Below are 26,529 nucleotides of genomic sequence, written 5' to 3'. Positions count from 1 at the left end.
CCAAGAGACTAGAAACTCCTTATATTTTCGCTGAACAAATGAGTGATGGGGACCTGAGGCCTGGGGCTACCAAGTCCCTGCCTGAGGTCAGATAAGGGAAACAAGAGTGCAGTGTTGGGGTATAGTACCCAGAGCCCTCCAGACCCTTCCAAGCCAGGCCCAGGATTAAGCTGTGGAGGCCACTACAGCAGGTACTGTGAGGGCTCAGGTCTCCAACACCCCAAAAGGTTAAGAGAACATTAATTGCCCTGATTACACAGAGCAGCCTGGGAAGAGCTTAGGAATGCAGCTCAGAACCTGCTCTGACCCTCAGTTTCCACCCAAAGAGGATAACAGTGGTGCCTACAACCTACAGCAGAGAGAGGCCACCAGTATGTGTAGGTGAGAGCTCCAGGTGGCAGCTATTCTCTCTCCTCCTGTCAGAAGACCAAAGAAGGGCTATCTTACAGGTAGTCTCAACCCCAGGAGGAACCAGGAAACACTGGGTTTCTTGTGTGGCCTGTGGGACTGAGGTAATAGCCATTAAAGCCTTCCTGACACACAGGGCCCACCAGGCAGCCAAGACTTGCCACCCCTCAATGCCTTAAGGAAGATAAGGTCAGGGAAGGTGACACAGCAGAGCTGGGCCAGATCCAGACCACCTTCCTGAGAGATGGGCCTTGGCGGTTCAGGCCTGGGCTTTCAGGATGCTGAAGACCCAGGGACCACCCTAGATTCTCTTCTGCTGGCATGAAGTGTGCATAGGGCATGAGTCTACTGATCACACAGCTCAAATATACTGGGACTCAGAAAGCAGGGAGTAGGAAGGACTGCAAACATGGGGGAGGGAGGCTCAAACTGCTCTAAACGGGCACTGGGATCATGGTAGCACAGCTTGGCATCTACTTTAACAATAACTGAATGGACCCATCCAATCAAGGAAAAGCTAATCTCCATGCCAACGCACATTCAGACCAACTCCCTTCAAGCTTCAGGGAGGCCCATGGTGAGAGGGCAAGGCATATAGGCTCCAATATAAGAACTGATCCAGCTGAGGGAACCTGAGGACCTGCCTTGGACTCTGTCTGCCTCAGGTGTCCCCATGAGGAATAGGAAGGCTCCCAAATCAACAGCAAAGGGAGATAGCACCCTTTCCTGTTTTGTAGAGGCACACTAAAGGTTCTAAGACCTAAGGGTTATGTCCCAGAAGACAGACCCTGAGTCTAGTGGGAAAGACCCTACTCCTATGAGAACTACTATGTCATGGAGCCCTGGTCTTTGTGGTGTACTCAGAGCTTGGGGCAGGTTGGTGGCCTCTGTGGTTTGGTTCATGAAGCTGAGGCTCTGGCCTGAGCATACCTTCTCCAGCAGGTCCTGGTTTGTCCTCATGAGTACCTGCTTCTCCTCTACCCACGCAGCGTCCTGCAGGAAATACAGGGTATTTATTCACTGGTTCCGGTGTTGACTGAGCCACCAACTCCCAGATATGGACAGTGGCTGTGTGACTTCATCATCCTCTAAACCTTCACACCCAGGTAAGAACAACAGGGTTCTTCCAATTGTCCTGAGAGCACAGAGCGGCAGGAGGGGTGACCGGACCACAAGAGGTGAGTGAGCTTATTTAAAGCCTCCTAGCCCCATGTGTGAGATGTCATTCTTTACTAGCTCTCTCCCCATAGGTTCAAGGTCCCCTGGTCCATTACAGGACACTCTGCTCTGTGATGGCTGAGTGAATAACCAAAAGGGCTTTCCACCTCCCCACTGGTGCTTTGCTCAACTCCACTCACATGGAGTCTATTAGCACAGCCTCTGTGCTGACACCGTAGCACCCTCAGTGCCAGGCCAGAGCCACGAACACTGGCTCTCCCTCATCAGCATCAGACTGGAGGGGGAAGATACAGGAGGCAAGGGAGCCTTCTCCACCTCCTCTTCTTCTCCCTTCTCCTCCTCCCTCATCCTCCTCCTCTTCCTCCTCCTGATCCTGCCCACCCTAGATTCAGAACAGTCTACCCCCTCCACCTTGCCCCCCATTCCCACTCCACAGGAGCCGAGCCAGTCTCACCCAGTGCTGGAATTCAGCAATGCTCGTTAGCCAAGGCGGACCTAGAATCTGACCAACAGATGTGCAATGCCCAGAAGACATCTGAAGGTCACCTCCTGGGGCCTTCTACCTAATACCCTGTGTCTCTGCTGCACCCATTTGCATACATGCTCTTTGCATGTATGTTTGTGTGGCTGCAAGTCCCTGAGAAAATAGTGCTGTGTCCATCCACCTTCCTGTCTGGTGGACTGGTCACAAGGGTGGCTGCAACATTTGCTCCACATCTGTTTGTACAAGATGCTTTGCAAGTCAGCTCATCGTCCAAAGGGATGGGGTTTGTTACTCCAACCTTGAAGCTGGGCTTGGCTGTGATGTGTTTTGCCTACTCAAGTACTAATGAATGTGATGTGAGCAGAGGCCTGGTCAGTATTCGTGGTGCTTGAGAGAACGGGGTTCCTCATCCCAGACGACCAGATAAAAAAGCCAGAATACCTATGGTAGGAGGGATAACCAGACCTCAAGTGGCAAGTGATCTCATTTAAGGCCTCCTAGCCCCACTTGACCTGCCTGACTACTGAAGCTTCAGGGCAGCCCAGGCAAGACCAACAGAACAACAATTTACAGAGCCCAGCCTGGCACCAATCCACAGATCTCAGAACAAATCAAACCATACTATTTAAACAACTACGTTTGGAGGCAGCTTGTTATACCATACAAACACACACACACACACACACACACACAGAGAGAGAGAGAGAGAGAGAGAGAGAGAGAGAGAGAGAGAGAAAGATCTGAGACCTGAGACCTCTCCATATGCCTCAGTCTCTCTCTGAGAACAGGAGCAAGGACCTACAGAAACCCATGCCTGTGCCTGTGCACCAGCCTTTTATAGGCCCATATGGGGCCATGTGACTAGTTTGTGCCAGTAAGCTATTCTGAGGCAGTGAAAATCTCCTCAATCCGCTGACTGCTGCCAGGAAATGAGTTCTAAGATGGCACCTCTGGTACTGGGTCCCTAGGGAACCGTGTAAAATAGATAACCCTCTGCTTACAATAGGCACCAACAAGAAAGACCTGAGGGCTGCCTCTCTCTGCCTGCTGCCCACTGAGCCTGGACTAAGCAAATCAGAGAGAGGAGTCCATGCAGATAACCAATCCAGACTCCCATGGCGGAGTCACAGCCTCAGCCCTTTGCTATGCGCCCTGCCAAGTGGCCCACAGCACTTCAATTATGCACAGGCAATTAAAATCTTGACAGAAAACAGCAGCTTTTCTTCAGGCTCCAGCCCCAGTCAAGAGCTTCTGGCTGCGTCTCTGCTCTGAGAGTAACCTTCTGCTTTCCTGATGTGGGCAATCAAGGAGAAGCCAGGCAAGCTTTAAGGGCACCACACTCTGACTGCGGCAACACAGGCTTGCCTGGGGTCACAGGGATTCCTCCACAGAACCACCCCCTTACCCTTGGCACACCAAAGACACCATCGATCCCAGGGACACTGTGGGGACAGAGCCATGAGGATCACAGAGTGCATGGCCTTCTTGCTTACCTGTCCCTTCTCAACCAGCAGCTTCTCTAAGTCCTCGATTTTGGCCTGGCACCTCAGCAGGTCGGCCTGAAGCTGCTCCCGAGTCTGGAAGTAGAAAGACCAGGAAGTAAGCAAGTCACTTGCAGAGGTAACAAGTCAGGCTGCCAACCAGCTGCCTCCACAGCCAGAGAGCTTGGGGGTAGGAGGGTCCTGTTGCACGCATGCTCACGTCACAACCACTTGAGGCGTTCTGAAGTCCATCTGCAGCCGCATCCTGCAGTGGGAAGTAAGGGATCGTGGGGTGGGGGGGTGATGGTTCTAACTCCCCAAGTAAAGGACAATCAAAGGGCAGCCTGCAAGAGGAGCCACCCTCTTCCGGGATGAACTTGCCCAAACTGGATGCCTCAGGGTCCCAAAGCCAGAACTGACAAGGTCAGTGCTTTCTCCTTCAGCATCATCCAGCTGCTGACAGCTGTTCTACTTGCTTGGGGGTCTAATGGGGCTCTCTGTCACCTACAGCAAAGACCAAAACCTAATACCTCATAAACCAGGCAAGTCATGTACATCAAGGAAGTCACTGATCAGCTGACCCTACAGCAAGATGAAGCAGGCAGGGAACAGAGTAGGCGCATACCCTAGTCCCGGGAGGCCCAGCTACTTGGCTACAGCCACACATTGACACGCGGAATGTGAAGACACGGATGTGACCTGCTTTCCAGATGTCAGGAACCCAAACTAGGTGTGTTGTCAGAGGCCTGAAATCTTGGCCCTCAGGAGGTGTATCAGGAGTTCAAGGTCATCTGGAAAGTGGGGAAATCTACCTCTTTCCCCTTTCTTTTTAAATTATGAAACAAGGTCTCAAACTATGGTCCAGACTAACCTAGCACTCACTATGTTGCCCTAGCTGGCCTCCAAGTCATGGCAATCCTCCTGTTGTAGCCTCCAAGTGCTGGGACTACAGATATATACCACCATGTTCCACTATGCATTTCACTGTGAAATCTCCATTAACTGGGAAAGTGGACGACGTTAAAAGACAAGAAGAAATTAAGCACAGATAAAGCCTAGATGTTTACTTGCTGTGGTCCAGAAAGAAAGACTGGTCATTCATTATGGCAGAAATGGCTACATCCCCTGGGGATCCTGTTCCCTATGTGTCTGCCCCACCCACTCTCTGAGACTGATACCATCCTGATCCCTGAGTGCCAAGCTCATTCTGGAGATGGTTGCTCATGCCCACGCCTTCCATATTCTTGAGACCTACAAACCATGGTGTCATGCATGCTTTAGGATACCCAAACCCGCCTGCATGGGGCTCCCAGGACTATTTCCGGAGCATTCTGAGCCTGAGTTGCACAGTCCCAGATCCCAGTTATGTTGGGGACCATCTGGGCATCTTCAAGCAAGTTGCTATTTTCCTGAGTCTCTGTTCCTTCTGCAGGACATGGAATCGATTCATCCCGGCTAATAGGGCTATGGGAGTGAGACAGGGAACATGGGACAGCACTAAACCAGTATGGGCTTCCTGGTGTCTCTGGAACTCCTAGAGGGACATGCAAATACTATAGACTTCAAGGTGGGAGAAGGGTTAGTGGGAGGAAGTTTCCAGAAAAGTTCATCCCAGTACCACAATGTATTTATTTCCTGAACCTGTAGTACCTGTGTCTTGGGTGCTCCAAGAACTCCTGAAAGTGTTTCCTGAAGACACTGGGCATGAGGGGAGAGGAGCCTTGGCTCTACAGGGAGAAGAATAGGTCTGAAGCCTGAAAGGCTGGCTGAGTCTATAACTTCATCACTTTCTTAAATTCCATTCTATTTTAACTCATTGTGTGTGTGTGTGTGTGTGTGTGTCTGTGCGTGCGTGTGTGTGTGTGTTTGTGGAGGTCATAAGCACAACTGGCAAGAATCAGTTCTTTTTCTACCACGTGGGTTCGGCAGATGGAACTAAGATCATCAGGCCTGGCATCAAGTCCTTCAGCTGTTTGTCCATCCATCTGCCCCTACCCCTTCAACTCTGTAAGTCTTCTCTCTTGCAAACAGACAGCAGACAAAAAGTGGAGGGTCTAGTTTCACCTCCCTCAGTTTCAAGATTCTAGGTCCCTCCCCTCCTGGTCCCCAGTCTCTGTACCTCCCCATCAACGAGGGGACACACTTACCCGGGCCTCCCTTTCAGCATCCAGTGTCCCCCCAACCTGCTCCTGAAGCAGGGCATAAGCCCTCTGCAGAGCCTGGTACTCCCTGGTCAGCTGGCAGAACCTCAGGTCCGCCTCTTCTCTGGTTGTGGTCTTAACCAAACAACAACAAAACAAACAAGTCAATTCATGACTTCATGTGACTTCAAGGGACAGAGTCAAAACACGAGTAAATGCCCACTTCTCTCCAGCGTGTCTACAAATGCCTAGAGAGCTTGTCACACCAGAAAGTAACAGGAAGGACCTGGAGTGAAGGCTGCTTGGAGAAAATACCTCCCCCACTTCAGCACGCCACCCCAGCACTCACAGGCCTCCTGGGAGCCAGCCTGACTCGACAGGTAAAGGCTCACCCTGAGAAGGGTGTCCCTCTGGCCATGCGAGTCTGGGAGTTTCTGCTCTGGCATGTGACTGGAGAGCACCTGTGTGTGAAGCCCCCGTGTGGTCGTGAGAGGACAGTGCAGGGTGACTAATGTAGCAAGTCACTGTTTCGGGTACCATGACAAGTTTGTAAAAACCGGAGATCATATTGGACCAAATTTTAGCCAGATGCTCAGACAGGACATGACACCCGTGGCATTTCCCACATGGGTAGGCCACTCCATAAGCAACTGAATTTAAGGCCAGTGGGCTGACTTGGAGGAAGGGTCCATCTTCCTGAGGGTCCTGACACCATTCAAGAAGGCACTCCATAGTAAAGCCTGAATGGCCCTGAACCATGGGGCTGTGAGAGGCGGCTGCTCAAGGAGCTAGGACAGGGAGACAGAGGACGGGCAATCCTAGGCTCATGCAGAAAGCTGCATGGAGCTTCCCAACAGAGCACATGTGACACCAGAAAGCTCCACCAGCACCTGCCACAGCCAGGCTCAGGGGACAGCCACTGAGGGGTGCACAGAGGACGGACAGACAGACAGACAGACACATACACACACAGAGGAAGCCTGGTGTGAGCTGCAGCACCAGGGGAAAGTCTATATTAAATACTGCCTGGAATTTAGGAAAGTCACCAACTGTGACCACTTCTGTCACCTATGTGTGGGGGATAAGAAACGAGACGTGTAATTTTACCTGCAATTGTAAGCAGCACCGGGGGCAGCATCTGGGTGTTGCTCTAGCAGCCTTAAGTCTCCCAGGAGATCAGCTCTGAGGGAGGTGCTCAGTGGGTGCCCTCTAGGCAGCAAGGCCTGGCTTTCCTTGCTCTGAGGCTCTAAGGCATGGCAGGATTGACCACCAGAGAGGGAGCAGCCCTGGCCAAGACAAAGGTGTGGCGTCCCTAGCATATTGCACTTTGCTTACCTCATCTAAGTCCTCTTCCGGCGTGGCTGGGGTCCGGTCTGTCCTGTCTGTGTTGTAGGACGTCTCAGACAATGTTTCAGAGTCCACGGACTCCTCATCAAATCCAAAAAATGTCTCCACAACATGCTTCTGTGAGAGGCAAGGAGCACGAGGTCAAGAAGACAGCAGCTGCCTACCCACAGCCAGCCCAGGGCACAGGGGGCTGAGGCTGAGGCGGAGGCAGCTGTGGCCCCATCTACAGCTGGCTCAGGACGGAGCGAGCCACTAAGTCTGCTGAAGATGCGGCTAGCATAACAATGATCACTAGGTGGCAGGAGGGGTCATAGGCAGAGGGGGCTATGCAACTCTTCAGTTGGCTTTAAATGCCAGGTCTTCTGAGCTCTAGGTCCCTCCTGACGACTGTTGAGATGCCACCCTTCCAGTGTAAGAGGGGACCTCACTCACTCTGTGCTTAATTAAGTCCCAGCACCCAGGGCTTTCTACAGGCTGAGTGAGATGTCTGGCCCCAAAGAAGGAGCTGATACACGGGATGCCAGGAAAAGGAGATGTGATTAGGAGAACCAGAATTCTGACCCCATCTTCCCCAGCAGCTCGGCCTAAGAGGTGATTCCTCTTAGCTTCGGGTGACAATGCATTCAGAGCACTGAAATAATTAGAAAGAATAACATTAAGGGCCCTGTACTCATAACCTCAGATCATCTTTCTGCCCTGTTTGCCAACTACCTGAGAATCTTTTTGCTACACCTCTCTCACTCCAAACTGCACAGGATGTGGGGCTCCCCTCACTCATTTGTTCAATCATTCATTCACTCGTTCAGTAGTCACCGGCTGAGCAGCTTCAGTGAGCCAGACAAGGCTCAGCCTGGAGACACACGATTAAAGCCAGGTAGGGTACCTGCTAGGGAGCACTAGCCCCAGAGGGCTGTGTCCATCAACCATCTACCTCCACATGCACCCCTCTTCCTGGCTCAAGGCACACTGCTCTTTATTCTCCTTCCAAACACCCTGTTCGAGAGAATCCCTTGCCTTCCCAATCAGAGTGCTTTCCAGGACTGTGAGAGAACAGGAGCCTCATTGCAGTGATCAGCTCTGGGCTCCCAAGGACTCCCAGAGAGTCACACATCTATCCTTAACCCACAGAGGAGGCAGAGTGTACCCTACACCCAAGCCACTATGGCAGCAAACATGTATGTGCAGATACGAGAACATAGAGGCTGCAGTCCCCAGCAACAACGCCATGAGGAAGTCCCTTTGACATCACAGGGAAGGGGCAGGGAGGGACTTCTCAGTCACTCTGGACAGTTAGGGTTTTCTACAGAGGCTCTACCAGGCCCCTGCAAACATTCCCTCCAGAATGTTCCTCACATGGTTTGGGGTTTGCTCTCACGTGACCTCTTTGAAGGTTCACATGGCCAGCATCTGCTGGGTATCCACCTGCCTCTGTACCCAGCTGACAGGGAGGATGGTGAGACCAGGTGAGGCTCCATATAGTCCAAGTGGCCTTCAGCATCTCCCCTCCCGTCAGATAGGAAGCCCTACCACTGCAGGCATTGGCGACAACAGGAAGCAGTAGAGTCCACACCAGCAGCTCACTCTGACTCGAGCTCCACATCCCTGTTCCCTTGGGCTGCTGCCTGGCCAACCTTATTTTTCATAAACACTGCTAATTGCCTGTCCTCTGGGGACAGATCTGCGTGTTGGCTGTGCTAACTAGTGGCCTGATGTGGGGACATCTCTGCTCCCCCTTCTACCAAGTGGGCCCCAGGAAGGTCCTAAAATTACACACTTCCCCAAATTAGGATGTGGTGGTGGCCTATGACCATCCACTGTTAGCATTCTGGAAGTTTCTGGGGCTAGTAACACAGATCAATTGCCTAGGCTAATCTGCTCTTGAAGAACAGGGTGGCTTTTAATGAAGCGCTCAATGACAGAGCCTAATCACAAGGTTTCAACTGCTCAAGTTCCCAACTGAATAGGACAAGGTTAGGCCCAGGTAGAGCTTCACAGTAGACCTGGCCCTAGACTGGGGCTGCAGAAAGCCACGTTATACCAGGGGAAGCCGGAAGCTACTTACAGGGAGGAAGCCAGCACAAACCAATAGTTCCAGTGAAATCCTGTTGTAATGGAGGGGAGTCAGTAACTATGCATGGCCCATCTACTTCCTCAGCTATCAGGAGCTGGCTGGGCTCCAGTGCCCACTGCCCAGCTCTCAGGACACACGGGTGGCCTAGCCTGCCTCCTTTAGAGGTTCCTTTTTGCTTTGTAATCCTCCCCCCCACCTTTGGTTTTTCGAGACAGGGTTTCTCTGCGTAGCTCTGGCTGTCCTGGAACTCATTCTGTAGACCAGGCTGGCCTTGAACTCAGAAATCCACCTGCCTCTGCCTTCCAAGTGCTGGGACTATAGGCGTGCACCACCACTGCCCAGCTTTGCTTTGTTTTCTTTTAAAATGTCTCATGTAGTCCAGGCTTGCCTTAAACTCCATCCCTCCATGCCCCTACCTCCCAAACGGCAGGATTACAGGTGTGTACCTGCATGCCTGGAACAGCTCCTTTGTCTAGGTGATGAGGTGACAGAGAAGCTGACAGAGCCAGCCCACTCAGCACAGCCTCACTAACAGCACAAAACAGAAAAGTCACCTTGGTGTTTAAAGTGAACACAGTGCCTATGTCCTCAGAACAGGAAACTTGTTCTGGCTGCTTCCTCGATACACTGAGGTGGCCCACACTCACTTCCCGAGGGGCGGGGGAGGGCCACCAGGAGATGTTGCCCGCTGCCTGCTGCCAAGTGGCCTGTGTCCCTTAATTCTAAACTTCCTGGATTGGGCAGAAAAGTTCTTACAATTCTCAGGCACCAAGTGAGCTGACTGTGAAAAGGGGCTTGTCCCTCTAGACACCCACCCTGCTTGCAACACAAGTCAGTCCAGCCAGTGTCATTTTTACAAAGAAATCCAAAGTTTAAAACATAGTTTGGGGGCTGAGGGTGTAGTCCAGTTGGTAGGGTGCTTGTCTAGTATACATGGAGATCTGGGTCGGTGTACACCAAGTGTGCTATGCATGGCTGTGGGGCGAAGAGCTGACAGCTGTGAGTCACGGGACACATAGGACAGTCAGAAATTCAAGGTCAAAGGTCATCCTCAGATGCATCGTTAAGTTTGAAGCTAGCTACAGTGAGCTACATGAGACCTTGTGCGCTCTCGAGCCGCTCGTGCTTGTGTGTGTGTGTGTGTGTGTGTGTGTGTTTGTGTGTGTAATTGTGATTTTGACCAAAATGCTTTTAGAGCAAATCTTTCTTCTACATATACACATAAGTTCATGCTTGGCACACATAATACATACATACATACACACACATACAATACACATATACACACACACAGACAGATACTAACCTCTCCACTGAGTTCAGCAGAGAGAGAAAGAGACAGACAGACAGTGAGACAGACACAGACAAAGACAGGCTAACCATCTTCATTGGACTCAACACACACACACACACGTATACACACACACACACACACACACACACACACACACACACACCTCTCCACTGGACCCAGCATCTCACCAGCTCTTCTCTTCACCGTCCCAGCATCCAGCCAGAATTGCCCAGAAGATCTAGGACCTTCCGATGGCAGCCAAGAGTCACCAAGACAGACCCTCCCATCCTAGGCAGCTGCCTACCTTCATGCTTATAGGTCATCTCCTGGCAGCCAGAAAAGTACAGGCACACGAGGGCGCAGAGGCAGAGGAAGAAGGAGAAGTAGAGCACAAACAGGATGTACTCCATGTCTGTCAGGGATGCTGCGGGAACTAGCCTGTACTGGCTGGTCAGGCCATCCCTGCCTTCTCTCCAGCCCCAGAAAACAGGCACACCTGCCCCTCACAGCTTCCTGAATAGTGTCAGCAGCAGAAGCCAGAGGACAGGGACGCCCCAAAGGTGCACCCTTGGCAACAGCGGTGGTGATGCTGGTGACAGAGCTATCAATGGAGAGTAGCCAGTTTCCAGGCCAGCCCAGGTATCTGTCACAGAGCACAGCTTCTAAACCTGCATGTCCTCTGGGGACTTCTCTCCTAGGACCCAATCTCCCTATGCCCAGAACTGTTGTCAACAGTCCCAGGTCCCTGGATAGTTGCAAAGCCTTTGGGCACAGCAGTAGCAACGGTATCATGACGAGAGTCTTCTGCTTCAGGCCCAGAGCCGCAAAGGATGGGATGTCTCTTCCCTCGTCTGCCTGGGACATCTGCAAACTAACCCACCGCCAGCCGTGGGTGTCCTGGCACACGCAGCCCCTGTTGTCCCCGAAGTGTGGCTCTCAGAGTTTATTTACCTGAGCTCGTACACAACCTGCAACAAACCACTACAGAGGTTTTTTTTTGGGGGGGGAGCTATGATTCCTAAGCTATAAGGAAGTCATCAGTACCTTGCCCAGACAGAGGCCAGGGTTGGACTTAGGGGTACAGCCCTTAGAGAAGTGCCACTAGGAAATCTCTCACCACAAGGGCCAAGGACCAGCCTTGCATTCAAGTTGGGCATAAAATCTGACCGCTTCATGCAGTCGCCGTTCTGAATCTCTAGGCTTGTAGGATGCTATGCTACAGTCGTGCCTCGGGGACACACAGGGCAGGATGAAGCCATAGAAGCTCTCAGGGCAACAGCTGGAGAAGGACTGACGACAAACGGGTTCAGTTGCAAACTAACATAGGGATAGAAGCACTTTTGGCTGCTGAGAAGCAAAAAATCACACTGAAAACCAGTAGGGTGTCCTAGGCGGGAAGTCACTCCACAGCAGTGTCTGCTCCGGAAGTGCCCAATGTTCCTCTGCCCCAACCCTCCACAAGCAGCTAGGCACTGGTTTTGGTTTGTAGGGCTCCTAGATGTGATGTCAGAGTGGACTCAGGAACAACGCGCCAGAAGGATCTGCCAGGCATCAGGCATGGACTCCTCACTGCTGGCAGTAAGCCAAGGTCCCCAGAGAAGAGGCGACTCAGGCACATGGCCCAGCAGGCTCTGCAGCCTTCCTGGGTAGACACCACCATAGGATACTTACACTGTCTCAAAGGCTACACTGTGGATTGCGGGTACCTGAGCATCTGCATTAAACCCAGCCACAATAACCTAGCTCGCCTCCTCTATGAACCTGACACAGCCTTGAACTGTCTGAGGGAACCTCAATTAAAGAACTGCCTTGATAGGACTGCCCTGTAGCCATGTCTGTGAAGAACTCTCGTGGTGACTAATGTGGGAGGGGCCCAGCCTACTTTGGGCACTGCCACCCTTGAGCAGGTCCTGTGTTGTAGAAGGCTAGCTGAGCATGAGCCAGAGAGAGGGCCAGTAGCTAACAGCCCCCTCTGTCTCTGCTTCAGTTTCTGCTGATTCCTGCCTTGAGTTTCTGTGCTGACCACACTCAATGACGGACTGTAACCCGTAAACTGAAACAAGGTCCTTCCTCCCATAGTCATGGCATTTACTACAGCAATAAAAAGCAAACTAGAACATGCAGCAAGGCTACTGTTCTAAGACAAAGAGGGGAGGAAGGAGGCACAATCATTTCTTGACTACCGACTATGGTCAGCCATAGAACCAGGTCTCCAGTATGATCTCCTGATTTGAATGTGATTTCGTTTTGAGAACCAGGAAGCAAATTCTAGGAGCTTATGCCCTTGTCTCAGGCCTCAGAGTTTGTGCTGGGGCTGACTGCTCAACATTCCAGACCTCAGTCTCTCAGCTACACCCAAGATCCCCATCACCCATGTGCTAGAGCTCTGCTAGAGTTCAATTCACATGGCTATGGAATAGCAGCTACTGACAGTCTGCAGTCCGGTTCATTGCCCCATATTGAGGCCTCCTTGCTGCCAGACCCCTGCAGAGAAAGGTCCCTAGACTCTAGGACAAGGCCCAAGAAATCAACTAGGGTCTCCCCTGCACCTCTCACTAGGAACTGATGTTAGCTTGGCCTAAACTAGCAGGAGGCACAAAGAGTCAGCATAGTCTTGCCCCAGAGGGAATCCCATGGCGGGAGAAGGTGCTCCTGGGAAGCCCAGGGTGACATTAAGGTAGTCCTTAGGACTGTGGAGACCATTTAAATATGAGGACCACCACTGGGGACACTGCCCTGTCTCCATTACCTGTGCATCAGGGTGTATGATGGTCAATCTTACTGTCTACCTGAATGGACTGATATAAATACCCAGGAAAAAAAAAAGTCATGTGTACCTCCAGAGACTATCAGACCACAGCCATCAGATGGCTTCAGGTTTTGAGTAGCGGTGGAGAGGTGGTAGAAACTTGGAGGTGGGGCCTGGCTGGAGGAAGCAGGTCACTGAGGGAGTGTCTCTGGGACTGTATCTGCCCTGATCCCTTCCTGTATGCCTTTCCTCTGCTTCCTATGCAGCACGTGAGCAGCTCGTGCCACGCGCTCCTGCTCCCATGATGTGCTGGCTCAGGAGGGGCCCAGAATCAACGGACTCAGCATGATTGACAGTGCCATCAGAGGTTGTAAGCCTACCCAAGCCCTTCCTCCCTAAAGTTGTTTCTGGCAGACACCTGGTCTCCATGGTAACGAGAGTTAACTAATACAGGAGTCCTCAGAGTCTAGAGGCTTCCCTAGGGTCTAGGTGTCAGGAGTCAAGAGCAGGGATGGATCTGGGAGGCTTCTGAAAAATTTTGTAAGTGTCAATGAATTTATTCAAATGGTCTGTGAAGCTGGAGGACCTGACATGGTCCTAGGATATACACCATACAGAGTAAAAGGGGGAAGGGGGCAGTTATAGGGGGAGACAAAAAAACCATCAGTACTTCAGCCGTAGGAGGAGACCAGGATGCACCAGGCCTGAAGGGCACCAATGGGGCACAGAAGAGTACAATCACGCTCAAGCCCAAAGCTGCAAAGCTGCCTGTCCACCCGGTCTGCACAGGAAGCCACCATCGCCTGTCCACCTGGTCTGCACAGGGCTGGGCTAAAACGCAGGATCCTGGGATGAAAGCCAGCCTACATGAATCTGGAGAAAAAGAGATGCTGGTGGCCCAGGAAACAGTAAGAGGGAAGCCACTTCCCATGGGCTGGGGATGCAGATCAACTGCTGAAGGGCTAACCTAGCAGGCACAAAGGCCTTGGATCAGCCTCCAACACTACATAAAACAGGGCTTGGTGGAGCACGCCAGGAACCCCACCACTCAGGAAGTGGGGCCGGAGGAGCCTCAACTACACATGGAGGTCAAGGCCAACTTGGGCTATAAGCAATCCTACCTTTAAGAAAACAAAATCCGTACAGCTTTCCCACACCCAACCTTCTAGGGTTCGCACTAACGTACGCACACACCCCTGCTTCTCTGAGGTAGGCAATGTCCTGCAAACGCACTTCTCGGGAGAGGCTGTGCACCTAGTCAGTCAGCCCCCTGCTCGGTGCCAGTCACTCTTTGGAGACAGATGCTTCCCCCCCGCCCCCCTCCCCCGCGCTTCCCCACCACCACCACTGCTGGCGTGCTGTGCTGTTAATGTCTCTCCCAATCAGCAGATTCAGAGATCAGGACCAGTGGAAGACAGGCCAAGTGCCCCTATCTGGGACGATTGGAAGCACAACTACTTACAATTGCTGGGTTTTTCTGATTGGCAGGATTTTTTTAAAATAAACTTCATCAGTTAAGTATCCCTAATCCAGAATCCAAAACCTGAATTTTTTTTTTATTTGATACTGAAAACATTTTAAGTTTCAAAAAAGGCTTCACAGGCCACGTAGGCTTGAGGTAATCTTACCTCACAACAGATTTCTTGGTAACCTTTAATTATGGATTGTTTCATGCCACGCATGTGCAGTGTGAACCAACCATCTACCTACCCTCAGTAGTTTTAACTCCTGTCTCACAAGCACTGTTTGCAGATGTCACAACCTTCTTCTGGCAGCAGGGGGCGCTTTCTCCCCATTAGGCCCATGTTGCAAACACTGAGATGGTACCAGCCAGAACCAGCCAGACTTTCTGCTCAAAGTGACTTTACTTCAGTGACATTTACCACCAGAGCAAAATGCCCCCCGCCCCCAGAAGGGGAAAGGGCGGGCAAATAATTATACAGTCACCAAACGCAGTTACTGGAATCAGCTGAAGGCTGTCGTGTGGGGGTGCTGCAGCGTTCCTCCTAACCACAGGAGGGAGGGAGCAAGCCTGCAGCGTTGAACAATTGTATGACCCACACATTCAGCAGATTATGTGGCAATAAACATTCTAAGTGCCAGATGAGTGTAGGACAGACTCTGGCCCACCCTGGGGACAAGCCATGGGGACATCACTTGCTATCCCCCTGCTTTATTAAGGTGGGTGTCAACAGGTCTGTGAATGCAAACAGCTATGCTGGGCCTCCTACTGGTCCGTTTTTTTCCTGTTTGGTTGGTTCGTTTTGAGGGTGTTTGTTGTTTTGTTTTGTTTTGTTTTGTTTTGTTTTGTTTTGGAGAAGATCTTACTAGGAAGCCCTGACTGAGGTGGCTTGAAACTTGCTATATGTGGAAACCAACTTGGTCTCAAACTACCTCCCTCTGCCACCAGAGTGCTGGGATTAAAGGCGTGCAGCATCATACACAGCCTTCTGAGCATCTAAGATCAGCACACAAAGACCTGCCCCTGACTCAGCTCAGCCTGCTGCAGACAGTGAGTCCGAGGCTCGACCCCATCTGCCCACTGGCTCGTCCTCGAGCTGTCTCTACATCTCTGTCTCCCGTAACTGGAAGAGCCAGGGTGGCTCTGAGGATGAATTGAGATAGTGGGGTGACCACTAATCAATCCAAGCAACCATGAGCTCAGACTGAATTCAGACTGGCTACCCGGGGAGGGGACAGGGCAGAGATGGCTCAGAGACACATTTTACACTCTCTGTATTCTGACATTTACATCCACATTAAAAATCCTTGGGTTTTATATAATGGTATTATGACTAAATTGTGTCCCCTCAAAAGATACGCTGAAGTCCTTCCTGACTGTGCTGCTGCAGAATGTGATTATTTATTTATTTATTTATTTATTTATTTATTTATTTATTTATTTGGTCAATGCAAAGATAACTATGCAAGAGGTCCTGAAGAAGCACCTCATGCTGAGGCACTATAGGCTCTGAACCCAGTATATCCGGTGTCCCTAAAGATGACAGTGTGACCCAGCAGTGGACTGGAGTAGTGCAAGGAACAGCCACTATCACTGGAACACCCCAGAGCTGGAGGAAATGGAAAAGAGGGCCCTCCAGACGAGACGCCTGGGGGAAGAGACCTGGCCTCACCAGCACCTTGAAGCCAGGCTTCTGGTCTCACGAATTATAAGACACTAACTTCCTGTCATTCCAAGGGACCCATTTTTGTTCAGCCAGTCCTAGGGAAATAACATGTAAGGATCTGCCCCTCCCTCATCTCTTGGCTTATTGACGCAGAGCCTCATATAGCCCAGGTCAGCCTCAAACTCACCAATTAGCCAGAGGGCTAGTTTTGAACTTCAAATCTTCCCATTCCCTCTTGTCCAGTGCTGGGGCCACAGGCATTCTCCATCACTCTGAGGTGAAGACTTATGCTTCGCTTTAAACAGTGGAATGCTTGATGCCATCAGCCTACCTTGTGCCAACTGGGCCACATTAGGTGTTCTGGGCCAGAAAAGGGTTGTCCCCACCACTCCCTGCTGCCACTCTGACTCCACGTCTTTAGCCATCTGCTGTCATACCTTCACAGTTTTTCTTACCCAGAAGCACTTCTCTAACCATCTCTGTCAGTAGACGAAGCTGCCAGGTACCAGTTCAGGAAGGAGCAGAGATCCATCTCAGACAAGTGGCCAGTGGGGCTGACATTCAAACCACAGCTTCTTCTAAGCCTCCCCGGGGACCTCTAAGTCTCCCCACCCAGCTCTGCTCGCTCCTGATGGCACACCCAGACAGCCTCTGGGAGACAGCAGTCACATGTTACAAAAAGGGCTCCATTCCACACCTCTCAACAAAGCGCCTGAGATCCCATAACACACAGGAGGCATAAAATGAGGCTGAGTGTCCTTCAAATCCCTCAGAAGGCCTGAGTAACTATGGGTTTTTTTGTTTTTTTAAATTTTGGATGCACATAATCCAAGGTTCAAACACAGAATTCCATTAGTAAGTGTTCCATTAATAAATTTCCATATCTGGGTCACATTACTGTGCCACAATGTATGTAGCCTTGAGACAGCCAACACACAGCTGTGTCACACAGTCTCTGGGCCTGCGGCTGGCCCTGTGACCCTCCCCTCCTGTAAGACTGGCTTGAGGTGGCAGGCTCACCTTGGGGGGCTTCAGGCTCTTCCCTCGATGCCTCTTGGAGCGCAGCAGGCGTTCTCTCTCCTGAAAAGAAATGCAGCCACCAGTGAGCACTTGCAACCAGGCCCCCATCACACAGGACCACACAGTTAAGACATGGAGGTTCAGTGCACCAACCTGCCTGCTTACCTCTCTATCAGTATGGCCTAGTTCACACTGCAGGCACCCAACTGAGAGCCTAGTAACAAGATACTTGTTCAGGTCCTTGTCACCCACCCTGATGGACCATCTCATCACAGAAAAACCTAGATTTTTTTTTTTTTTTTTTTTTTTTTTTTTTTTTTTTTTTTGGTTTTTCAAGACAGGGTTTCTCTGTGTAGCCCTGGCTGTCCTGGAACTCACTCTGTAGACCAGGCTGGCCTCGAATTCAGAAATTCACCTGCCTCTGCCAAAGGCAGAGGGTTGAGGCTGCCAAGCCCAAGCAGTGTGGCCTCACAGTGGTTCTTCTGGCCTTGGCAGGGTCTACCTGCAATAGCAGCAGCTGGATGCTTACGGCTTTGAGCTAGACAGAGCAGGGATGGAATCCCCCACAACCCTTGTACTGGCTGTGTGACTTAATTTTCTCCAGTTGTTTCTTTCTTGCTGTGTGGGGCTAGGAGCTTCCTGCAGCATTGCTTAGTTGGGGTCCACTGCAGACAGGGGTGGCAGTACTGAGGACCCAGATGGACCCAGGGCCTCTCCCTATCAGCACTCCCTCCTTTCCCTCCAGCAGGACAAAACTGGGACTGGATCTGACCAGATCCTGGCAGACTGGTTAATCTGTTCCCCAGTCCCGCTTTGGCTTATTTTTCTTTTCACTCATTGTCTCTTTATTGAGTGTGTCTTGTCATCCTTGGCTACATTATGTCATCTAGGTAATGAAGCCAAGATGGCTGGCTGTGTGGGAAAGGCAGGGGGAGAGAGGGGAGGGTAGAGGACAGGCACCGCTTCTCATGCAACCCGCCGAGGATGTGATCATGGCTTCCCGCCCTTCAGAGTCCCGTGGATGGAACCATCATGCCCACGCAGGTCTCATGAGCAAGCAGAGCCCACTCCGCTTCTGCGCTCACTGCAGATGTGCCTGACTGCACTGCCGGGCGCTATCTTTGGAATAAGACACCCCTCTCTACTGCAGGCTCGCTCTCCTCTCCTTTCATCATAACCACCCCTGAGCAGCTATGAAGCCCTCATGACAGTCTCAGCTGGTCCTTCAAACTCTGATCTGATGATAAAGCTCAGATTTTCGGGCTCAAACTCCTGGTATGCAATAGCTAAATTAAAAAATGAATCCAAGTTAATAATAACTCAAAGGCCCCTCAGAACAGATCCAGGCTGCCTCTTCACCAGGGCAAGCCAAGAGCCCACTGAAAAGTGAGTTGCCATGGAAACTGTTCCCAGGTAGCACTGATCTCATTTCAACCAAGCTAAAGCTGCTTCCTGGAGATCACAGGGGACCTAGTGTCAGAAGCTGGACTGTCAGGTCCCACTCCTGTCCTAATGCCCACTCTTGACTCTGCCTCCTGTGGTGTCATCTTAGCCAAGAGTGACAACGTACCAGAGAGAGGTCATCGATGACATGCTGCTGTTCCAGCACCTGCAGCCTCAGGAACTCTATCTCCTGCTCGTCCCTGGTCAGACTGAGGTCATTCAGGGATGTGTGTCGCTTTAGCGAGGCCTGAGCAGACAGCTTTTCTTTCTGCAACCAGAAGGAGAGAGGGTGCTTCGGTGTGCTACAGTGTGAAAGACAGCACTGCTGTGGGGCTCAGGGGTGGGGATGACAGACCCCTGGTCCCAAGATGGGGAATACACAGCTGAAGGCCGAAGCTGAGCCAGAGGTGTGGTCAGTGATGCTCACAGGAATGGCTGGTGGGGCTGGGGCAGGGGATAATCTGAATGATCTCTGAAAGCCAGAAGGCAAGACAGGCAGGGAGGCAACTCCTCATCACAGACTACCCACACTAGTACCTGGGCCCCAGTCTTCTAAGCTGTGAAATGGGCACTCTAATTAATGGACCTGAAAGTATCTTACAAACCCCCCAGAGCACAGACACCAGTCATCCTATGTAGAGGGAAAACCTGCCCCCACGTACAGCCCTTTCAGCAGTAACTGTCTCCAGGGAAGCCCATAAAGCATGAGCCAGTCATGGGCTATAATCCATCAGTGTATAAGCCTGGCCTACTGATTCTGCCCTGTCCTCCTCTGGGACAATGAGGGGATGAGGCAGCAGGCACTCTGGCAGTGCGCATATGGAGATGTGGAGGCGAGCAAGACCAGCCAGGACTGAGCCCACTTCTGAGGTGTCAAGGGGTGGGCAGAGATCATGGACCACAGAGTCTAGCCAGGTGGGAAGTGGGCCTCACCATCTCCACGTTCTCCCTCGTGAGGCTCTTGAGCTTCTCCTCCATCCTCTGGATGCTGTGCAGCAGATCCTCATTCTTTTTGTTCATGCGTTTGTTCTTCTCCACCAGCGGCTTCAGCTGCACCTCTGTCTCCCGAGAGCGCTTCAGCTGCAGCAGGCACAGACAGGGGTCAGGAGGCTGCACAGCCCCACGGGTGGCCAAGCTCCACCGCGAAGGCCAGCAGAGATTCTCAACATGGTCCCTCTTCAGAAGCATGGCCCCCAGAGGTCAATCCAGCCAGCCACCTAGTCTTTCCCAGCCCCTCTTCAGTGAGCCATAGGACAACACCCTGCAGACAAGAGCCCTGGCCTCAGTCCCGGGCATGGAGGTGAGTCTAGGCCTACAGCCTGGAGGGATTCACCAGAACTCCAAGCAAACAGTCCTGGCAAAGGTGGGGTGTCTTTCCGGGCTGCCATTCATTCAGCCTCTGGAAAACCCTTTGTGCCTCTCTTGTCCGTTTGGTCTTCACCCTAGCTCCCAACAACTTTCAGTCAGGAAAGCTTTGTGGTTAGATCTAACTTCTAGAGCAATCCATGATTCTAATCTGTGGTGTGGGGGCAGTTCAGTGGGAAAGAGACTAGTGAGAGGTCATGGTGGCTACTGGGGAGAAGGGGCAGGGTCCTCCATGGCTAAAAGTGGTCACTCCTTTTCCTTGTAAGTACAGTAATTGCAACTGCAGGCTCGGTCGCTGTCCAGCTGCACAGCCACAGTCAAGTTTTTAGCTTGTCTCCTCATCTACAGAACTGAAGTAACAACCTCATCTGCTCAGACTCACAATGAGAAACGGACCAAAAGTAAAAAGTAACCGAAATGTCCCCATGTCTGTACCACAAAAGTGGCCACCATGTCACCAAGCCCTCACCATGAACCTGACCTAGCGCTGAGCCCCTCAGCTCACTCACTAAGACCCCCCATCTGCCTAGGAGGGCCATGGCCACTCTGCTGTGCACCAGAATGTGAGCAGAGAGGTGGCCCTGTGGTCGCTGAGGGCACAGTCACACTGAACACTCAGACGCTGTCTGTCACATACCAAAGGCGCGTGTGACCTCCCACCCAAGAGAGGATAACTACAGACCCTCTAAAGTAAAGACAGGCATGGGGCTTCTTGCATTATTTATAACAGTAAAGAAGCCAGGAGCAGCCTGAATGGCCACCAGGAAGGGTGGCCATCAAGGCTATGACACTACCATACATAAGGGATTGGCTGCACTGGTAAATCTACACGCACCTTGCAGAGCACTAATCCCACAAGTGCAAAGTCAACCCTTTGGGTGTGGATTTGTTTACTAAAGTGAAATGTGTAACCAACCACCCAGGTCAGGAGCCACTGCACCGTGGGGAATTCAGATGCTGACCACCTCACTCTTTCTACCTGAGACTTGTTCAGGCAGCCTACAGGTTTTGCTACAGTAAATTGCCATGTGGCTCATGAGTATTTATTTAGCTCATGAATATTTAAGCAAGAAGTAGAAACATAATGGGGGTAGAGTCTGATCATAGCTGTCTGGGGTATGCCTTCACGTACACTAGGAAGAACGTCATTTCGCTTCTGCTAAACCTGTGAAGATGCATTTCCCTTCACAGTCAAGGTTAGAAAGAGCAACAAGGTCATGAGGCTTCTTCCAAACGCTTTGTGCATTAACAATGGAAAACTAGCTCAGCTGGGGCCGGCAAGCTGGCTCAGCAGGTAAAGGTGCTTGCTGCCAAGTCTGATGACCTAACTCCCATTACCAAACCCACACACTGGAAGTAGAGAGCCAACTTCCCAAAGTTGATTTCTGCCATCTACAAGTGTACTGTGACACACGGAGGAAAGAAAGGAAGGGAGGGAGGGAGGGAAGGAGGGAGGGAGGGAGAAAGGAAGGAAGGAAGAAAGGAAGGAAGATGGAAGGAAAGATGGAGGGAGGGAGAGAGAGAAGTTATAAAAATAAAATTAGTTTAGCTATTTCGATAGCAAAAATAAGCATATTCTTGCAAATACTAGTTTTACAAAAGATTTGTTTTAAACTAGTCCGTGTTCATTACGCACACATACAGAGAGAGAGAGAGAGAGAGAGAGAGAGAGAGAGAGAGAGAGAGAGAGAGAGAAATCTGAAGCAGGATGCCAGGTAACTCAGGCTAGCCTCACAACCTTAGCTCAGGCTGGCCTCACAAACCTCAAGCTGAAGTACAGCCTGGAGCTTCTGACCCTCCCGCCTTCACCCCTCAGGTGCTGGGATTAAAGGCTGGAATTACATGCAGCTTATGTGCTTATGTGCTGGGTATGGCATAATCCAGGGCTTCCTGCATGCCAGGCAAAGACTCTAGCAACTAAACTACCAGCATGCATGCTCATCCTTTTTAAAAATAGAAATATATCAACTTTTATGCCAAGTAAATAAAGGAAAAATAGAGCTATTCATAACCACACTACCTAAAAGAACAGCTTTGCAAATCCAAAACAACTACAAAGCCTGCTCGGGACGCTGCTTCCGCCCTGCGACTCAAGGGTGAGGAGTCTCCCTGTCGGCAACATCTGCTCCTCATCACTGTGCAGCAGCATCGGTCTGGAAACCCCCACAGATCCTGTGCAGGAGGCTTTGGTACTGAAGGCCTGTGTCTGCTGTTACTTTCTGTTGATGTAAATATTGGGAAACCCTGCAGAGATTCCTTCCCCCACTGTTTTCTAAGGATGGATCCCTCCACAGACAATAAGCGGAGAGATTTCTTCCATGAGTGTCACACAGACACACACGCGCACACACACACACACACACAAAGAACGGGATAGGAAGTAAAGAGACCCAGGGGCCCCTCTGCATCCACTCCTGGCCCTAGTCCCTTCCTCGTGTCCAGACGCCACATGTTTTGGGTGGTTACCAGTTCGTTCCTCTCATCAGCCAGCAGGGTGTTCCTGTCCTCTAGCTTCCGAATCACTGAATTCAGTTCAGCAATTTTCAGTTGAAATCGCCTCACATCTCGCTCATCCATATGTTGATCCTAAAAATAAAAAACTTTGAAGAAGCTCAAATGATTCCAATGGAGCCTCTGAAGACCCGGTGAAGACACAACGGGAACGGCCGGCCCCATCTAGAGGACCATGTGCTCAACATGGAGGCAGACAGACAGGCACACCTGTCCCATCCTCCCGGGGACACTTCATCTCAACCTGCCTGAGACTGAAAACCTCGGTGTGATTCAAACACCAGCCCAGGAGGATTGAAGTTGAAGCTCCCACCCATGCTGCAAACTTATGAGAACCCACTGGATGCCATTGTGGTTTCTAGAATATGCTAGTACATTCCTCCACAGCAGGCTGTCTTGCTCAACTCTGAAACATCAGCGCCTCATGCACACTCAGCACAGAGCATTCATGACACCCGATGAAGCAGAGAGGAAGAAAGGGAGAGAGGGCAGGCTTGCTTCAACTGCCTGTTTTTGCTAAGAGCCTGGTAGTTGCCACCCCCAGCACACACACACACACTTGCCCTGCCACTTTGGGGAAACCCTGCTGGTCTCCGGGCCTCTGAGTTTGCCACTCTCTGTCTTGCCCAGGGGCCTCCTTCTTGCAGAGCATCAGCTGTGGACCCTGCTCTCTGTATCTCCATATATTTTTTGCAACTCCAGCCACAGCCGGCTCAGCCAGCCAGTTCTCCACAAATATTTTCTCAGTGCTGAGTGCTGAGCCTGGCATACACTGAATATCAGTAACTCCCTCCTTCCCTCTCCCCCTTTCTTCCTCTTTGCCTCATCGGATATCATGAATATCCTGGTGGGAAGGATCCAGAGAGGAGGGGAGTGTGAGAGAGTAGGAAATACCAGAGAAGAGCCAGGAAGATGGTAGGACAGTAGCCAGCAGAGGGAAGTGGTCTTTCTGGCTAGCAGGAGACACCATCCCTCACCTGGCCACCCATAAGCTCCGCCATGTCACCAATGCCAGGAGGAAGCTCCCTCTTTGGGCTGCTGTGGTGGCGTTCTGCCTCCTTGACCTGGACCAGCTGTTCATCCAGAGCCTCCTTCTGTAACAACAGCCGCTGGGTCTGCCCGGTTTGCACACCAAGCTCCTTCTCCAGGGCCAGGATCACCCGCTCCTTCCCTTTGATCTCGTCCATCTGGTACAGGAAAAAGAAAATGGGCCATCAGGTGTGGGCTCAGGACCAGAGGGGGGGTCCCTGTCAGACTCTGGATTGATGCTGAGGCTGAGTCCACTGAACTGGGAGTGATCTGGAGTGGGGTAGCCAGTGTGCAGCACAGACCCTCTAATCTCACAAACACTGACGACATAGCCCTTGGTCTGAGGATCTACAGAGCTATGGGCACTTCTCACCGCAACTCAGCGCCCTAAGGCTCCCCTAACCCGACAGCTCCCTATCAGCCCCAAACAGTCCAGCCCACCCTGCTTCCTCCCAGATGCATTTCTTCCAGAGGTGGCTGTTCCTGCTGTCTACTCACTGTGTCCTACATGCAACTGATGCAGAAATGTAGATAGGTCCCCAATCCTAAGTGCCCTCTGAATCCCAGAGTCTCAGAACTACTGGACACCTAAACTCTGCTTGGCCTCTAGTAGACCCCTTCTCCAGGTGTGGGGAGCCCTCTCTTTGGGTACAGATGGGACACTTAACCCTTGCTTTCTCCAGTCCAGTCAAATCCAGCCTTCCCTGGGACAGCACACCAAACAGGGGACAGAGCTTAGCCTGGCAGGCCAGACAGAGCAGGGAACCACACTGAAAGAGGTTTGCAGAGGAACCCCAGACCATCCTTCAACGTACTCATGGGAAATCAACCATTAGGGACCTATTTCTGTGAGGACACGGTCCTGGTTAGAGTGTCACCCAGAATCTACACCTTCTCTAGGATCTCTGGATGTGTTGGTGGTGGTGGTTGTTTTTGTTTGTTTGTTTGTTTGTTTGTTTGATTGATTTGTTTTTTACAAAGACAGCTGTCACACAGCCATGGAACAAAGAACTATGGGCAACCCAAGAACTAGGAAAGGTGGAAAGGACCCTCCTCCAGAGCCTTCATACCACATGGTCCTGGTGACACCTCGGGTTTGGCATCCTAAGGCTCGCTCTGGAACTAAGAGCCCTTAGTGAGCTCACAGCCCCAGCCCCAGGAGACCAAGAAGGCTTTAAAGCTTTCGGGTCCAATCGTTGGGGGAGTTTCCTCTTGACCACAGATAGAACCTGGGTTCTTACTAGCAGGTCATCGGCCTGTGACCACCAGCAGAATCCTGTGGAATAGACCTGGTCCATCCAAGACCCACAAACCTAATCTCAGAGAGAGAGGCAAGTGTGCCCTGATTGGCAGGAGAACACTGGTGGTTCCTCCCAGCCCTCTCCTCCTCCCCACACTGCAAGCCTGGTTCTGGAAGGCAGAGCCCAGGATGTGCAAGGCAGTGGAAATCACAGTTGGACAGCAACCTACCTCTGTCTTTTGAAGCTCTGTGGGCTCCACTGCTCTACAAAGTTTGGAAGATTCAAAAGTCAGAGACAGAAGCCACTACTGCTACAGCCATTATCACTGTCACCCTCGGCACCTCTCACGGGTGAACAGTGTCCCCCAAATGCTATGCTAGCCTGCTGAGTCAGAGCATGGCTTTCCTTGGCTATCGGATCTGTGTAGATACAATGATGGACATGAAAATGACACCCACAGGTTAGGATGGGCCCCAAATCCAAGGACTGGTGTCTTTAGGACAGGGCAGGGTACAGATATGGGGAGATGTAGGGGTGAAGGCAGAGATTCGATGGAGTCAGCCACACTCCAAGGAGCTTCAAGAACAGGTAGCTGCCACCAGAACCTGGAAGAGATGGGGGCCTTCCCCAGAGCCTACAGAGGGAGCCTGATACTGAGGCTGCCTTGATTTTGGACTCCTATTCCCCAAAATAGTGATAAATGCCACCATGAAGATAGAGAAGAGTCTGGGGGGACAAGGTGGCTTGGGGTCTGGTCTACGTGGGGTTCTCAGGCTGCTTGCCTTACAGAGGGGACACAGAGCATGAGGTCTTCTTCAGAGGGAGCCTGACATGGGAGCTAAAAAGAGTAGGCATAACAGGACTGGAGATGGGCAGAGGACATGAAGGAGCCAGCACAAAGGCCCTGAGCCCATTTGTTAGGTGACCCTCTCGCTGGGGCAAGAGGTAGGTGCCACCATCGTCAGTTGGTGAGGGTCCCTGCTCTTTGCCTCCTAAGATCTTCCAGGTGCTCAGCTCAAGGAATGAGTCAAGGAGAATGGTGACTTCCGTGTCTTTCACTAGACTGAGTTAGCCCAGTTCAGTGGCATTCAGCATCCCTCCAGCTTCTGCCTGGAGACCAAATGTCATTGGGTTTCCTTTCCCACAGCCATCCCATCCCCCTAGTCTGGCAGTGATGTCAACTAAAGGTGGAGAGGGGGGTCACAAAGACAAGGGAAGCCCTGGTCCTGGGCCTTACTGGTCCCCACATCTAGCTGTACAAAAAGCCACTCTGGTTTTCTAATAAGCAGAACCAGTCAATATCTGCATCTGCATAACTTTCTGCTGGTCCTCAGACCCTGCAAACAAACAAGCCAAAGTCTATATGTCTGCACTTGGTGGGGGCAGTGGGGAGCGCCCTCCCAGCAAAGTGTCTGGTTTCCTGGGGTGAGGAAATGACTACCCTTGATGTGAATCAACACTGTGGAGCCAAGGCATGGAGATTGGAGCATGGGTGATTTTCCCTAGATCTTCTCCTCTTCCTGGGCCATGGGAGACAGGCCTTGGGTAACTACCTATTCTGCAGGTTCAGGTTTTCCATCCAATGGGCTGCTGCAGAGTTCAGACCGGAACAGCTACAAGCTGTCCTGCCCTTTACCA

General features: G+C 51.5%; 1 protein-coding gene across 5 annotated transcripts in view; it reads right to left on the bottom strand.

Annotated features, from left to right (window-relative positions):
- The window catches only part of Jakmip1 (janus kinase and microtubule interacting protein 1), a 122,037-nt gene that overhangs the window by 26,440 nt on the left and 69,068 nt on the right, over nt 1-26,529 (bottom strand). For all 5 annotated transcript variants that reach the window (XR_003836754.1, XR_003836755.1, XM_029477928.1 and 2 more), the window contains 9 exons: nt 23,599-23,808; nt 22,577-22,696; nt 19,679-19,825; nt 18,873-19,013; nt 17,303-17,362; nt 7,029-7,157; nt 5,700-5,828; nt 3,565-3,648; nt 1,339-1,401 (listed from right to left, as the gene is read on the bottom strand). Coding sequence is in view for 3 of the 5 variants with exons in the window: in XM_029477928.1 (XP_029333788.1) it covers nt 1,339-1,401; nt 3,565-3,648; nt 5,700-5,828; nt 7,029-7,157; nt 17,303-17,362; nt 18,873-19,013; nt 19,679-19,825; nt 22,577-22,696; nt 23,599-23,808 (1,083 nt within the window). In the remaining 2 variants the exon portion in view is untranslated. The remainder of the gene's footprint in view (nt 1-1,338; nt 1,402-3,564; nt 3,649-5,699; nt 5,829-7,028; nt 7,158-17,302; nt 17,363-18,872; nt 19,014-19,678; nt 19,826-22,576; nt 22,697-23,598; nt 23,809-26,529) is intronic.

This window comes from Mus caroli, chromosome 5, assembly GCF_900094665.2.
Source record: "Mus caroli chromosome 5, CAROLI_EIJ_v1.1, whole genome shotgun sequence".
NCBI classification, from domain to species: Eukaryota; Metazoa; Chordata; class Mammalia; order Rodentia; family Muridae; genus Mus; species Mus caroli.
The sequence above is the reverse complement of the archived record's forward strand: the minus strand, read 5'-3'. Positions and strand labels throughout refer to the sequence as shown.